At 48.0% G+C, this 17425-nt stretch overlaps 2 protein-coding genes across 4 annotated transcripts in view; both read right to left on the reverse strand.

Moving 5' to 3' along the window:
• Positions 1–3685: 3685 nt before the first annotated feature.
• Positions 3686–17425, reverse strand: part of LOC125551411 (O-fucosyltransferase 1) — a 33249-nt gene continuing 19509 nt past the window's right edge. For all 3 annotated transcript variants that reach the window (XM_087518235.1, XM_048714642.2, XM_048714641.2), the window contains 4 exons: positions 14775–14898; positions 14420–14703; positions 13163–13292; positions 3686–4591 (listed from right to left, as the gene is read on the reverse strand). In XM_087518235.1, coding sequence (XP_087374361.1) covers positions 3959–4591; positions 13163–13292; positions 14420–14703; positions 14775–14898 — 1171 coding nt within the window. In that variant the 3' untranslated portion in view covers positions 3686–3958. The remainder of the gene's footprint in view (positions 4592–13162; positions 13293–14419; positions 14704–14774; positions 14899–17425) is intronic.
• On the reverse strand, positions 4604–13151 carry LOC147975521 (uncharacterized). Its single transcript, XM_087518236.1, is given in 1 exon segment — positions 4604–13151. A coding segment is annotated over 1 exon segment (672 nt). The 5' UTR covers positions 5703–13151; the 3' UTR covers positions 4604–5030.

Here is a 17425-nt window from a genome sequence, read left to right on the forward strand (position 1 = left end):
GGCCGTCCTCGACCACATCGAGACCGGCAACGTGCCGCACCTCGAGTACCCGCAGCGGTCGTCCTTCTCTCGCCGCCGTGGTAGCTCTTGGACACCGCGGCGGATGGAGCCGGGGTCGTCCTCGTCGTCGGGTTCCGGCTCACCGGCCGCGCTCCGCCCCGTCAAGCCCGAGCCGGAGGAGACGCCGCTCGGGCGCCGCACCCGCAGCAGTGCCATCGTCATCAACGAGGGTGCCCAGCCCTCCTCGCCTGGTCCGGCCGAAGCCCGATCTGGGGCTGCTCCCGGTGAAGCCGGAGCACGTCGAGATGGCAGCCCCCGACAACGAGTCCGCTCTCAAGTGGGCGAAGGAAGACTACATCCGTGAGAAGGTCTGCCGCCAGCGTCGGGCGTACGCGGAGCTCCAGGCCCGGCGCCGTGGGCGCGAGGAGGGCGGCGTCATCGTCCTAGACAGCAACGAGGAGGACGAGGCCGGGCCGTCCAGCGCGCCACCACGCCTCGCCGACCCTGGCCAAGGCTGCAGCAGCGACGTCGCCGGCTCAAGCCAGCCGCGCGACGACGACGACGAGGCGACTACACCCGCTTCTACAGGCTTCTCGGTATGTAGACAGCGGCGGCGGCGGCGGTTAGGTGTAGTTCAGTCGTAGTTTGCATGTTTTCATGTACAAATTTGAATGTAGTTTCACCGAGTTTGTGCAAATGTCGAGTTTGCATGTATTTTATACACAACATCGCCGTACTCGGGGCGACCGGTGGATCGACGACTGGGAGCTAGGTCGTCCCCACGCGTCAATCTAGCACCGGCTCGCTCCCAGAGGACTCTTTTTCGGTGTCCTGGGGCCGAACGGCTGAAGATGCTCTAATGAAACTGAAGGTTGGGGCATCATCCCACGAAACGTAGCTTGCAATCTTTCACCACTGCCGGGTTGGAGGTGTGCTTTCATTAGTAATGTAAAGTTGGGCTCTTACTCTATTATATTTCTCCAACAAAATTGTTAAAATAAATCTGAGGCATATCGTCGATCATCCGAGGACCAAGCAATCACACGAGCACGACATCAAGATTTGTTAATGAGGTTCACCGATATGGCTATATCCCCGGGGGCTGACTATGGGCGCTCTTCCCTATGACACCGCTACAATACCGCACCCGGGCGCCCTGGACATCGGCACATGCCGCCGGCTTCCCCTGCGTTGCGGTGCTATTATATTGGCATAGGTTACATCGTGTGTCTACCCCCGCTATATAAAAGAGAGGCCTAGGATACAAGTGTCCTACTAGGACACGACTCCATATCCTATATAAACACAATACAACTACAAGTCCAACTGTAACCAACCTTGTACACTATATTCGACACAACTCCAACAAACTCCACCTTGATGAATATTCTCCACCACCTTGAATTCGTCAATGCGTCAAACTTCCATGTACATTGGACTTGAGCTTATCCCGTGAGCACCGCTACTACTCCAAAGACTCCATATGACTCCACCTGCAACTTGTAGTCCCTTCTTTCTTTCCATGGTCAACACTCGAGCAAAATTAAGTTCTTTGTTACTCTAGTTTGTGCTCCCAACTTCCAGAGTATCCGTCAACGCCATCACACACTGATCACTGACCTACGTGACAGTGAACAACTCACATATTGGTGTCACATATAAGAGTTACCTGAACTCAACATCATTGCTCCTTTCTTGACTGCCTGTCTAAAACTTGAAGGAATTTCACCATTGCTTTTAGTCATCCCGAGTCAAATTCGCAGTTGTCTCATCACATGTATGACCACCAGAGCCCTGGCCTGTCTCCATGCCCCATGCGCGCCGCACGCCTCGCCGCTATTACCGCATCGAGCCTCCGCTGTTCTGGTCGAGTCTCAAGGGTCGCGAAACCACATCACTCAACCCCCACTGCAGAGTACCATCGATCATCATCGACCGATGACGAGTTTCACGCTTCCATCAGACCACGGGGCTCCAGTCTGAATTACGTGTCCCTGCTTTTCCCGCTGAATAGGCTTCGACTCTCTGAGCTCTTACGTCGTATCCTCTCAATCAGCTCCACCTTCAACATGACTTCATGGCGGTTGTACGTGCCACCCGCGCCCCGTCGACTCCAAGCTCTCATGTGCACCGTCTTGAATCAACCCCGCGCCATAGCCTTGTCGAAGCCACACAAGCACTCAGGCCCGTGCCACGTGTTTCCACGCCCAGAAGTCGGTCACCATCAGTATCACGCTCCTATGTCGTCGTCGCTGATTCCACCACTGTCTTCTGTACCAACCGACTTACGTCGATCCGTCAGACTATCCAGTCCGACCCAGGCTCCCAGATATCTTCTACGAATTTCCATCCATCACATAATAATTTCCATCTTAGCTGACTTGGTTTCCCGCAACGCCTTCAAGCATCTCTGTTGAGCTAACAAATTTTTCATACGTGTCTGCCATAACCCAAGGTTTTCAGTTCCGCAAACTTCTTCACCTCAAACCTGATACCCATTAACATCATGTTTCTTTATACGGCTGACCCTGCGAGAAAAATACCTGAGCTATCCCCACGACGCCGAAGTACACAGGCACTTCTGTGCACAACTCCAGCCAAAAAAAGACCTCCTGGTCTTCACGCGATGGGCAGCTCCCTTAGCACTAATTACAATGCTGGCTGTTGCCTTGCTTTGCCAAAGCTCCTGCTATTCTAATGAATAATCTGATGGATTTTTCCCTTCGCTTGAATCAACCGGTCGTATTCGCCACGGAGACAAGGTCCCTTCCGGACTCGGTCCCTTCTTTTCAAACAAATCTCTGTCTGACTGTTCTCGCCTGCTGTACCCGACCTGATTCGTCGCTTTGGCCAAGTACGTGTACGTGACTCCACCGCTCCAGCCGTGTGGCTTTCCGCCACCTGGGCCGCTGCCCACGCGGGTTTCCGTAGCCATCGATCGACCGATCTGCTGCCTGCCTGCCTGCCCGTGCGCGGTGCGCCGCCGCTGCTGACGGTACGCTCGCCCGATCGATTCGTGATCGCCGCACGTCCTCGCACACGTATCTTCCATCAAGAACTTTGCCCGCTTCCGATTGCTTCACTGAAGATTACAACCCGACCAACTCTGCTTTAGATCGCAACTCGCCGACGTCCTTCATCCCGCATCTCGACCGCATCATGCAAATTTCTATCGATATTCTTCCTCCTCTAGATCAACTCTTGCCGCCTCCGAACAACCTAGCTCATGATACCACTTGTTAAAATAAATCGAGGCATACCGTCGATCATCCAAGGACTAAGCAATCACACGAGCACGACACCGATATTTGTTAACGAGGTTCATCGATATGGCTACATCCCCGGGGCCTGACTGCGCTCCTCCTCATGACACCGCTACAATACCGCACCCGGTCACCCTGGACACCGGCACATGCCGCCGGCTTCCCCTACGTTCCAGTGCTATTATGTTAGTATAGGTTACATCGTGTGTAGCTATTATGTTGACATAGGTTACATCGTGTGTCTACCACGCTATATAAAAGAGAGGCCTAGGATACAAGTGTCCTACTAGGACACGACTCCATATCCTATATAAACACAATACAACTACAAGTCCAACTGTAACCTACCTTGTACACTATATTCGACACAACTTCAACAAAAACACCAAGCTAGTAATAATCGCAGAAACGAGAAACTGGGAGACAACAAAAAAAACACTTTGGTGCACCCGCTCCAATGAGCACTATATTTTCAATAGTGCCAAAATGGTATTCTGAAGTTCCAAAAAAAAACTAGATGCTCATATGGATGTACACTACATGTGTAATTTTTTGTGATGAAATACTACCTCCATCCCAGTTTATTAGGCCTGACCGTACCTTCGATAGTCGATCCATTCGAAAATGCAATAATCTGCTACGGGCATAAATGATCCAGTCTCGTCCTCTGAGACAATAACAGTTTGGTTCCTCAGTTAAATCACAGTCTCTTCGGTTTGGCTGGTTGAATCAATCTGACTAGTGGCTTTCACTTCTATACTTTCTTCATTCTCTTCACTCCTAAATTGATTCTCCAGAACCTCATATATATTATCTGGTGGGCATTTGTCTGCATGATTCCTAGGGTTCTCCTGGCAAAAGCACTCTGGCCATGAGTTTGTATAGAAAGGTTCGGGATGAATGCGCTTGTGGGGGCCACCAACATATGTCTTTGTCATGACCTGCCTCACTCGCTCCTCAAAACCAGCTGTCGAGCCTACTTCCCTGTCCATGAATATCGGAGCAAGGGCCTTCCTGTTTGGCGTGATGTTGGTACGGAAACCATAGTATAGGCGGTGACCAATGAGATTGTTTGCAAAGTTGCTTGGGCCATCATATGTGGGCATAAAAATGTCTGATAGGAGACAGACCATGTAATCAACTGCAGAACCTGCCAGCCCACGGGTATTTTCTTCCAGCTTTCCAGGTCCAACGGAGCTATGGTTTTCTAGGCGCGGAAACATATCCTTGAAGGGCCTCATGAAGCGTTTCCCACCAAAGAGCTCTCCAGAAGCAAGGTAAATGTGTGTTGTATTATCAAAGCCCAGTGCACGAAGAATAAGACCTACCTGCACAACAACATTAATGCGTATTTGAATTAGCGTCCTTCCTATAATTAATCATAGTCCATCAAAATGTCCCATTTACAACATGATAGTATATGGCGTGCATGGAAGGAAAAATGCATCGCAGCTCTCGGGTGCCACACACCCCTATATGAATATAGTATTAAAAATTTAGAAAAATTCAAAAAATTCTGAAATTTTGGGGTATAAAACTAGGTGCTCATTGTACACCCGCATTCAGTTTCGTGGGGAATGGGTGCCCGTGATATCCGTGGCGAAGAAAGTATGATCCATCCAATTTTTTTTCCTATACATAAGAATTTTTTTTAACCATTTAACCTAGATTACGCATCCATTCCTCACCAAACTGAACACGGGTGTACAGTGGGCACCCAGATTTGATATTTCAAGATAGACTAGAACAATCAAAAAGTGGTGTAGATCAGAGTATATGGATCTTGCTTTCAAAAAAAAAAACAACAACAGCAACAACAACAACAACAACAACAACAAAGCCATTAGTCCTAAACAAGTTGTGATAGGCTAGAGGTGAAACCCATAAGATTGCAACCAACTGCTCATGGATAACAAAATTCCACGCACCCTTGTCCATAGCTAGCTCTTTGGTGATACTCCAATCCTTCAGGTCTCTCTTAACGGACTCCTCCCATATTAAATTTGGTCTACCCCGCCCTCTCTTGACATTCTCCGCATGCTTTAGCTGTCCGCTATGCACTGAGGCTTCTGGAGGCCTGCTGTGAATAAGCCCAAACCATCTCAGACGATGTTGGACAAGCTTCTCTTCAATTGGTGCTACCCCAACTCTATCTCGTATATCATCATTCCGGACTCGATCCTTCCTCGTATGGCCACACATCCATCTCAACATACGCATCTCCATCACACCTAACTATTGAACATGTCGCCTTTTAGTCGGTCAACACTCAGCGCCATATAACATTGCGGGTCGAACCGCCGTCCTGTAGAACTTGCCTTTTAGCTTTTGTGGCACTCTCTTGTCACAGAGAATGCCAGAAGTTTGGCGCCACTTCATCCATCCGGCTTTGATTCGATGGTTCACATCTTCATCAATACCCCCATCCTCCTGCAGCATTGACCCCAAATATCAAAAGGTGTCCTTCTAAGGTACCACCTGGCCATCAAGGCTAACCTCCTCCTCACACCTAGTAGTACTGAAACCGCACATCATGTACTTGATTTTAGTTCTACTAAGCCTAAACCCTTTCGATTCCAAGGTTTGTCTTCATAATAACTTCCTATTTACCCCCGTCTGACTATCGTCAACTAGCACCACATCATCCACAAAGAGCATACACCATGGGATATCTCCTTCTATATCCCTTGTGACCTCATCCATCACCAATGCAAAAAGATAAGGGCTCAAATTTGACCCCTGATGCAGTCCTATCTTAATTGGGAAATCATCAGTGTCGACATCATTTGTTCGAACACTTGTCACAACATTATCGTACATGTCCTTTTTGATGAGGGTAATGTACTTTGCTCGGACTTTGTGTTTCTCCAAGGCCCACCACATGACATTCCGTGGTATATCTTATCATAGGCCTTCTCCAAGTCAGTGAACATCATATGCAAGTCCTTCTTTTGCTCCCTATATCTCTCCATAAGTTGTTGTACCAAGAAAATGGCTTCCATGATCGACCTCCCAGGCATGAACCCAAACTGATTTTTGGTCACCCTTGTCATTCTTCTTAAGCGGTGCTCAATGACTCTCTCCCATAGCTTCATTGTATGGCTCATCAGCTTAATTCCACGGTAATTAGTACAACTCTGAACATTCCCTTGTTCTTACTTTCAGAGGAAGGATAAACTCCACAAAGATTAAGGTGGAGGTACAGAATAGGAATTGTGCCCAAGCTTTCTGTCAAGCCAGCTATATATTAGACTAAAGAATGGTCCACTTTTCAACCCTGAACCCTAAAACCATAGGAGTTGCAACCTCAAAGTATCAAAACCGTCTACTTCGCAACCTCGGGTGGCAATACAAGTGATTTTGGCTGACATAGATAGTGCATGTCTGTCATGTCATGTCATCAAACAAACCACTTCGCACTGACGGAACGGGTAAGGTTTGTGTTACCACAGTAAGCTCTCACTTCACCCGTGCCATATTTCACCATCTATCTATATCTTTCCCTGTTTGATGATGTGGCAAACAAATAGCATCGACAGTCTGACACCAGTCAAGTCTTGATATCACAACAGTTGGTTTCAAAGAGAAATACTTGGGCCCTCCGGTACATCAAGGACAAGTTTAGCGAAAGATGTTTGGATTGGAGTGAGAAGTACCTCTCTGATGGTGCTAAGGAAGTTCTTATCAATCCATGTTGCAAACAATCCCAACTTATGCAACAACATTTTCAAGTTTTCGGCAGGGCTGTGTGATATCGCAAATTACCCGGAAATTCGGGTGGGTTGAGGAGACAAATAGCATAGAAGGAAGGTACATTGGATGGCTTGGGACAAAATTGTTTGACCAAAGCTTGAAGGTGGCATGGGCTTTAGGGGCCTGAGACTGTTTAATCAAGCACTTCTTGCGAGACAAGCCTGACGCCTTATCGCATACCCAAAAGTTTGTGTGCTCAGCTACTCAAAGCGAACTATTACCCTTTAGGCGATCTTGTTGATTCTTCTTTTAGTCAGAATGCTTCGGCTTGTTGGCAAGGGATCGTTCATGATTTGGAGCTGCTAAAGCAAGGTGTCATTTAGCATGTGCACACAGGAGAGAAGATCCGTATATGGAGAGATAACTGGATTCGGAGAAGGAACCTGAAGGTCCGAGGGGCCGCTCCAGACTGTCTGAGTTAAAGACCTTATACATGTAGCTGATAGTGGCAATGAACACAGCGAGCGAGAGAGTTGTGTGCTATGAACTTGCAGCTTTTCTGCCGGCGTTCTTCTGCTTTTATTCAACTGAAAACGATTGTGGCTTGTGCCCACGATGCCCTACACGAGCCGTGCCATCCCACGTCCCAGGCGATCGGTTTACAAGTGCATGTCGTGCAAAGACTAATTTAGCTGAAAACTAGCTACGGCTAAAACTAACAAGCTGAAGAAATAACAAGATTAGCCAACAAACTCCCCCTAATCTACTTATTCAGCACTCACAATGCCGATGCGGTTGCACGGCTCCTGAAAATGGGCACGTCTCAAAGCCTTCATCAGAACGTCGGCGAGCTGATCGTCAGTGCGCACATACTGAATGTCAATGTTGCCTGTCATCAACACACTGGAGAAGGAAATGGTAGCGGAGCTTGATATGTTTGCTCCTGTCATAGAAGACATTATTCTTGCTCAGCGCAATGGCTGACTTGTTGTCGATGCAGAGCTCGACGGCACCGTCCTGGCGCCCGAGCAGCTCACCTATCAGATACCCTGGCATGCCACGCCCGCCAGGGCAACGTACTCCGCCTCTCCACCTAGCAAGATGAGAGCACCACTCTTTTGTGATTTGCCAATTTCAAGGACATAGGGCACCTTCTGAGGAAGAAGATGGTGCCTCTTGTGCTCTTTCGATTGTCGACATCGTCCGCCAGATCGTTATCGTTGTAACTAACAAGCCTTGTGCCGTGCTGCTGCCACGAATAGCGGCATCTAAGCTGACGTGTGTCGGCAATGTACCGCATCAATTGTTTCACCGCCGCCCAGTGCTCGCTCGCCGGCGTCTTCATGAAGCGGCTGATGTAGCCTAAGGTGTAGGCTATGCAAGGCCTTGTGTGGATGAGATAGCGTAGACTGTCCACTATGCTTGTGGCAATGGGCACGTCCACGGGCTCGCCAACACCCGCCTTTCTAAGCTTTAGACGCGGCTGCATGGGCAGTGGAGGAGTTGCAATCTCCCATGCCGGCCATCTCCAGCAGCTTGCCTGATGAGGCTGCACTCCGGGCACTGTATAACCTTGATCCCAAGGTAGTAGCTCAGTAGGACCAGGTTGCTCATATTGAAGAGTGCCATCATCTCCCACTTGAAGCCATTGATCGCCGCCGGTGACAATCAAGTCGTCGACGTACACTCCGACGAGGAGGCGCTCGCCTACAGCGCTACGCATGTACACCGCATGCTCTGATGGGCACTTGTCAAAGCCGAATGCAGCGAGGCTGCTATCAAGCTCCGTGTTCCAGGCGTATGGTGGCTGACAAAGACTGTAGAGGGGGCTGAGCACCTTGCTCTTGGCACCATCGCACACGAATCCAGGAAGCTGCACCACATACACCTCATCAAGGTTGCTCTTGAGGAACGCGGACTTGACGTCATGATGCTGCACATCCCAGGCCTTCTAGGAGGCGACAGCGAGCAGCACGCGCACAGAGTCAAGGCGAGCAACTGGTGCAAACACCTTGAAATTGATGTCGGCGCGCTGCACGTAGCCCTTTGCGACAAGCCGAGCCTTGTGCTTGATCATCTCGCCGACGGTGTTCTTTTTTCTCCTTGAACACCCACTTCAGACCAATGGGTCGGTGACCTACAGGAAGATCAGAGAGGGACCAAGTCCTGTCAGATTCAATGGGCGCCATCTCGTCCATCACCATGGCCCGCCAAGCAGCATGGGGCTCGGCGTCGGGAAAATTCGCCAGCTCGCCCTCCGACATCAAAAGGCGGCGCTCCGCCTCTCCTGGGTTAGTCGCACCCTGATCAAGCAGATCAGTGACACGGCGACACCAGTGCACGGCGTCGGGGTCGTTGGCATCGCTGCGCACCGTCAGGCCATACAGTGGCGTACAGTGGCACGAACTCCACTTCCTGCACGCCGGCACGCCAGCAGGCTCTAGGGTGTTGGCTGCCATGGCAGCGTTCCTAGGTGTTGGGGAAGAACCGCTGGGGTGGCTGCCATGGCAGGGTTTTCGCCCACTGCCGCAGATGGTCCTGGTGCTATCATGGCAGCGTTTCCGACTGACGCTGTCGTCGCCCCTACATGCACGATGAGGTCAATGGTAAAGATGCCACCAAGGTGGTCCGCCTCCTGACCCCAGCTCCAGCTCACATCCTTGTCAAAAACCACGCCACAAGAGACGTATAGACGGCGGCTGGTGGGGTCGTACACCCGATAAGCTTTGGAGCCCCGCTCGTACCCGATGAACACCATGGGCATTCTTCGGTTGTCCAGCTTCTTGAGATTTGGTCGCACCGTCTTGACGTGCACGACGCAACCAAAGACGCACAGGTGTTCGACCTCAGGCTTCTTGTCGTGCCAGGCCTCGTAGGGCGTCATCGCCTCAATGCTCCGGGTGTGCGCATGGTTGAAGATGTACATGGTGGTCATTGCCTTCCTCTAGTAGTCCGGCATGCCGTTCGCCTTCATCATGTTGCACGCCCCGACCATTGTTTGGTTCCGTGTTCAACAACGTCGTTCTACTGCGGCAAGTACGGCATTGGTTCCTCTTAGAATAGTCTAAGGAGCGTAGTTGATCTACCAAGGACCCAAGCAATCACACAAGACACAATATTGAGATTTGTTAACGAGGCTCACCGAACATCGGCTACATCCCAAGAGCCTGACTATGAGCGCTCCTCTCCATGATACCACGACAATACCGCACGCCGGCCACCTAGGGGTCAGCTCTTCTGCGCGCCCCTGCTATTATGTTGTGGCATACGTTACATCGTGTGTCTATCCCCACATTATATAAGAGGCCTATAATACAAGTGTCCTACTCGAACACGTATCCGTACCTTATTTGTACCTTATCTACACACGGTTTGAATCCAGATCCAACTGTAACCTACCTTATACAAGTATTTGACACAATTCCAGCAAAATCCACCTTGACAAATATTCTCCACCATCATGGATTCATCCATGCGTCGAACCTCATGTACATTTGATTTGACATTATACCATGTCTCCGTTGAGTCTCCTGGGTAGCTAGCCCACACCACCTCAACCACCACTGCAGAGAACCACCGATGATCACCAACAAATTTTGAGTACCACGTTTCCATCAGACCACTGGGACCTAGTCCGAACCACGTATCTCACTTTACCCACTGAAATAGGCTTCGATTCTCGATATCCTTACACCGTAGCCCCTCCATCAGCACCAAATGAATTCTTCCATCACACTCCAACTCCACCTTCAGCATGACTCCATGTAGCTGGCCATGCTACCCCGCGCCCCGTCGACTTTAAGTTCCCATCCGTACGCTGTCTTCAATCAACCCTGTGCCATAGCCATAATCTTGTCGAAGCAGCACAAGCCCTCGGGTCCGCACCACGTGTTTCCACACCCCATGTCGGTCACTATCAGCATCACCCTCATATGTCATCGTCGCTGAAATCACCGCCGTTTTCTATACTGATCGACTCACGTTGATCCATCAAACTGTATAATCCGACCAAGCCGAACTTATCTGACTGCAACCATGCTCCAGCCTACATCATGTCAACCATCCTCCCGGTCGAGTCTCATGCGAAACCGCACAAGCCCTCTGTGTATGCATGATCAAGGGCAGAGCTACGGGTGGACCAAACCAGGCCATGGCCCACCGAGCCCATCAGGAATTCAGTGAAGACTGGTACTGTATCTGGGCCCTGAAAGCGAAAGTTCAATGGTATTTCCTAACCAGACCTGTTTTGGCCCTCCCAAAGAAGTGGTTGAAGCTCCGCCACTGTGCATGATCCTGCATTCCTGCCACGACGCGCTCCAGACTCCTCTGAGCCTTATACACACGTCGCCATCCTCGGTTCCCGTTTGACTGCTAGCCGAACAACACCACTGCTGCCATGCTGCCATCCCCTTGGCGTACGAAGCAAAAAAACAGAAGTAGTCCAAGCAATTCCATTACTATCAGTTCCACACCTGTAGCACCTCGTGACTTCCTGACTAATTTTCTTATTCTCTTTTTTTCCACGCTCGAGATAAACATGCTAGCAGCCAGCGAATCCCATGTTCGAACGCGCTGCAACACCTTCCAGAACCGATTTTATTTCTTAACCAAATCTCAGATTGTGCAGCTTGCCGTGGCAGCACCACTCCCCACCTAGGTTTTGACCTTCATAGCAGCTCTCTACCTAGGCTTCCGTCAGCAGCTGCTTCCGCCATCCCACAGCGCACCAGCCAGCCCCTCTTGAGACCAACCCGCCTCACTCGAGCCTCCAGTAGCTATACGCTTAGGTCTTCTACTGCTACCCACGCGCATGCGCACGTGCACGTGCCCCTGCCACATGCCACGTAAAATCGTTCGCAGCCACCACTGAGTTCTGCCAATCGAATCAATCTCGCCAAGATCACCCACGATGAGGTCCTCTGCTGCTGCACGTCTTCGCATTCCAATTGCTTCATCGTGCCCATACCTTGATAGCCACATCGCGTGCAGTCTCAAACTCATCGCCTCCGAACCCGATCTGATCTTCGCTCCTGCTACCACGTGAATCATACGAAATTGGCACCCTTCCTCTAGATCAACAATCCGTGATCTCCTTGAACCTTGCTCATGATACCACTTGTTAGAATAATCGAAGGCGTGTAGTCGATCTACCGAGGACCAAGCAATCACACAAGGCACGACCGAAATTTGTTAATGAGGTTCACCGAATATCGGCTACATCCCTAGGGCCTGACTATGAGCACTCCTCCCACCGCTACAAGACCACACACCGGCCACCCGGGGGCCATCACATGCCGCTGGCTCCCCCTGCATGCCTATGCTATTATGTTGGCATAGATTATATATGTGTCTACCCCGACATTATATAAGAGGCCTAGGATACAAGTGTCCTACTCGAACATGTCTCTGTACCCTATCTACACACAGCTTGAATCCAAGTCCAACTGTAACCTGCCTTGTACAATTATTCGACACAGTTCCAACACTTCCTTCCTCCTGTCTATAACAGGACTGCCCATGAGCTTGCTCAATATGGGTGTAGTGTGTCGTGTGGGGGCGGGCGTTCTGCAAGGCTCTGTCCCAACCTGCGTGTCCACGGCGGTGTTGCACGATTGTATACCAAATTATTTCTTCCTAAGTAATACACCTTTTCAAAATAAATAAAAACAAATCGTAAAACCACCTAAGGTTGTACAGAGGACAATTTATATAGTTCAAGTTTCCAACTCAGAATGTAGTTGAGGGCTGAAAGCTGAAGTGGACTTTTAAAAAGAACATTCAACAATCAAAATAATAATTAGCGAAGTAAACAAACTGCAATATTTGGTTGTAGCCAGAAAGTGACACTCTGGCAGGTAAGGTATGTGCACTAAATAGCAATAATATTTGGTTGTAGCTTTGGATATACTAGTCGGGCAGTGTCGAAATCACTAAATTTACTCATAGTTCTGGATAGACTTCTGGTCCAGAACAATCGTTATGCTGTGAAGGATAAAATTTACTCAGTTGGCCTTCAATTTGGTATTCCAGTTTATAAGTACTCCCTCCGTTCCAAAATAAGTGACACGGTTTTAGTTCAAATTTGAACTAAAAGCACAACACTTATTTTGGAATGGAGGGAGTAACTCCTAATTTCAGAACATAGTTGAATATTTGAGTACCACTACAGAAATATCCAGAGCAATGTATCTACAAAGATTCATTACCTCTTCTGGAGTTAAAGGGCACTTTCCAATGAGCCGTCTTTCCCTATAGACAAGTTCTTTTTCTGCAAAATTTTCCTTGCGGTACTTGATCAGAATTTTCTGTTCCTGAGGTGTAAATATATCAATGCACCTGCATTTTTCATGTAGAAAATAAGCCATGGCCAGCAATGTAAAATGAAGATATGCAAAATAACAACTGCATTTATCAAATCTTTGTTATCAGCGATGTAGCATCAAGGTTTTGGATTCCAAATGCTAAAAAATCTCATGGGGCACCAAGATTTCCGGTTACCGCGGTAACCAGAAAATACAGGCCGTTACCGGAGGCTTTTTTTAATGAATTTTGGATCTGAACAAAATTCAGTCAAAATTTATTGAGTTTGAAATTCGGGATTTTTCACTCGGTAAGGCGATTTCTCATGGGTAACGAGATTCCCGGTAACCGGTTTTTTCTCCCGGTAACCACATCCCTGTGTAGCATAGCTTGTCTCTAGTAAAAATACAAGCTGATCATCTGTAGAACTATAAAAATGAACCAAACAATATAAATGCATCCCAAAGTTCTAGTACAAGAGAGCACAAATGACCATGATACAGAATATCAATGATTTGAGTTTATCATTTCCTATCTTCCTTCTAAAGGTTTTGAGTTGGTGGCAGATTCACCCACCCTTCTCTACTGTCACATGTGGGATCTTTTTGCCAAAATAAGGCAGAAATAAACTACTGAGGCAGCAGCGGAGTCAAACTCCGAACCTTATCAAGAGGGTTCTAGCTTCTTACCATCTAATCCATACACAAAGGGTATAACAAAGAAATCAAACGGTATTTATTAAACTAGCCCACAATCGAAGTGCTGTGTTTTTATTTTATTTTAAGAGGATTGTTACACAACCCAAATCAGGATGAAGCCTAAGTTAGATGGTATAACTATTGAACTGTTTTTCAGATTTGCGAGCACATTGAATTATTATGGGTCCAGTGCAAGCCACAGGCACTTTGCTAGTTTGGTTAGTGACATCATTTCAAAAATTTGATGAAAAGTTGAGTAATGTTATTGATATCTAAGGCTCTACGATGCTCTTGTTAGCTTTTCTGTAGCCTACAATGAACTGAAATAAAGAATACATAGATGCGCTTCTCCATTTCTGGATGCATAGCAAAGCAAATATGATGACAAGTGAATAACAAACTGACTATTATAAATGTGAATGACTGAATCATGTAATCACACAGTGTGGTCAGTCAATGTTCTACCCAGCAAAAGCAAGCATATCCATCTCAAACCGAAGATGAATCGACATGAAATGGCCTTCTGAGCGGAGCTTATTCACTATCTCACTGCTTGTTTTCATGATGTTTGGCTTGAATCGTAATGCATGATAATTCACCCGGCATCGAAGTCTCTGGATCTCTGGATCATTTATATCTTCTGCCAAGCGATGTGAAAATGGAGTTAAATAGATAGCCCCATAACTCTTCATCTTCTCTAAAGCAACTGTCGTATACCAAGTTACCGGTGCATCTCTCGGTGGCCGGATCTGTTAGCAACACATATTAGTCTCTGGAGTTATTCACTCGTATAACTGAAACTAGTGAGCTTTTCTTTCACCTGGTAGGCTTTCAGCTTCTTAGTTTTTCCGTTTGTAATGATATCTGGAACGCTCGTAGCAATACGGACATCATATTTTAATGTCTTGATGAAGTGGGGAACATCATAAATACCTATGAAACCACTGGTGTATAAATAGAAACCATAAGTAAAAACACCAACCAGGAACCATCATGCCAAGATCATTCAGAACAAACCAAAAATGCTGACAAAAAGGCAGTTTCAAATATATAGAACAGCAAAGCTGAAATTAAATGTTCTTACGAGGAATGAAGCACACTACATGTAAATCATTTGTGAAGCCTACTATCTTACTTGATTCCTATAACAAAAAGATACTCCCTCTGTAACTTATATAAGACGTTTTTTCACACTGTCACGGTGTCAAAAAATGTCTTGAATTAAGTTACGGAGGGAGTACCACGTAGCTGGAACTCAAAAATCGAACAAACAGTACTTAATTTTGAGAATATGCAGAAATGTATCTTTTGCTTAAGAAATGGAAATAATCTGTGTACAGATGAAGGGCTACTTCAGTTTTACAAGATTTTCAAATCAGAGGAATAGAAAAAGTAAAGGATTAAGATGCCCTACCCAGGGCTTCGCCCTTTTAGGTCTCTGAAAAACCAGTTGACATGTGCGACCCAATCAAGGAGGCAGTACTTCTGCCTGCGTTCCTCTGGATCCTACTCGCCAGGATTACCGTGCTCTCCAATCCTTAGGAACTTTCGATGAGGTCTTACCAAATACTAAGAATCCTAAGGAAGCAGGTCAATATGGACGGACACAATCCTAAGGAATCAAGTACCTCTATTCCTATGAAACGATTGCTAAACATATGAAGAAAATCCCGTAGGAATCCTCCAAAATTTCTTCCAGACCGGAAAGGAAAACGACGATAAAAGGATTTGCCTGGCATTAGATTGCAGCACAGAGAGGAACTTATGTCATAGAAACAACTTAATTCTGGCATTACTGCATAGCTACAGGTAGAAGGTCTAAGCAATGAAAAGTAAATGTAAATGCCACATATAAAGCTATTACACAATTTTATAGTGTAATGTGGGGCAATTGGTTTTGTGCCATTTGTCCAACCCGGAATGCTAAGAGTTACTCCCTCCGCTCCATATTACTCATCGCTGGTTTAGTACAACTTTGTACTAAATCAGTGACGAGTAATATGGAACGGAGGGAGTACTTTTAAATGGCTTGTACTGAATAAGCCAATGGTTCCATTACTTGCATATAAGTATTCTAGTCATGACACTGCATTTGTAAAACTTGGTCGGAAATTGCACATTTAGAATACCTTTTATAATTATGAAGCAGCATTTGTAAAACCTGGTTCAAAATGCCAACTAGCCGAGGCCAAGAAGGTTCTGACTGAGTTAAATTTTAGATTTTCTCATTTTATAGGGGGGTAATCTCCAGCCCAAGCATGTATGCACAATGGCCCCAAAGATGCTGCAACAGAGCTCGCAACAAGGACCAAACAGCACAATTGCATTGATAGCCAAATTGATGAGTTGGGCAACAACAGATGCACATGTGACATGGCAGCAGAGTGAATGAACCGCTCAAGACTCAAGACTCCATAAAATGGTGGCACAAACTAGGCAAGGCACCCACATATGGCAAAGGTCCCAGTGTCAACGTGCGAGCCAGTGTGGCTAAGCGACAAGGCAGCAGCCCAGGAGTAACTACGTAAGGTGAGGCAGTGATTGAGATGTGATTCGACGGCATTTGCCACACGAAGCAGTCAACGGGCACATTGTTGCGATTGTGACAACATAGCCTGGCACTGCACCAGCAGAGTGGTGCGCAGCATCGTCTACTATGCTATTCTCATTGCCGACCTGTAATTCCAATAGTACGACTGCTTGATTGGCTCCCATAAGCCCCACTACTCGTGCATAGACCTTGCAGTGGCACCGTCGATGGAGAACGCAACGGTGTCACGCCCCTCAATGTGCACCACGGATCTATCACCGAAACGCACGGTTCCAACGATCCCCATGTCAAGCTCGGTGAAGACTGCGAGATCACCGGTCATGCGATTTGACACGCCGGTGTTAAGGTACCACGCCGTGTCCTGAGGCTCGTCGCCGCCGGCCGGGACGACATTTGCCTTCTCTTCATTGAGAAAGATCACGGGGCGCGTTTGCTCGCAGGGGCTCAGATCCGCTGCCATGGCGAGACTGGAATTGCTGCCGTGGCAACCAATTCGCTAACATGGCAGCGTTTTCCGCTGCATCTATGGGAGGGTGCGAAACCGCTACCATGGCAGCAAAATTCGCAGCCGTGGCAGAGATCTCCACGACCTCGGCCAGCAGCAAGTCCGGATCAGCCTCCTTGTCGGCTCGAGCAAGGAGTGCCTCCTCCCTCTTCTTTTTCCTGAATTCACGGGCCCAATGGCCCTTTATGCTACAGTAGCGGCATTTGTCTTTGTCGCCGCCACTCTTGTGGTCATGGCCGTTCTAGCGTCCACCTCCGCGGGCACCGCCCCTCTGGCGGTTGTTCCGCCCACCAAAGTAAGAGCTGTCGTTGCCTTGGGGTTGCTACTTCCGGGCCTCCCACTCCTTCGTGAGAAGCAGGCGGCCACCCTGACCGTTGTTGCTGTCGTGGATGTCGTTGAGACGGTCTTCGACCAC

This window comes from Triticum urartu, chromosome 4A (assembly GCF_056163025.1).
Source record: "Triticum urartu cultivar PI428250 chromosome 4A, HENAU_Tu73, whole genome shotgun sequence".
Taxonomy (NCBI): Eukaryota; Viridiplantae; Streptophyta; class Magnoliopsida; order Poales; family Poaceae; genus Triticum; species Triticum urartu.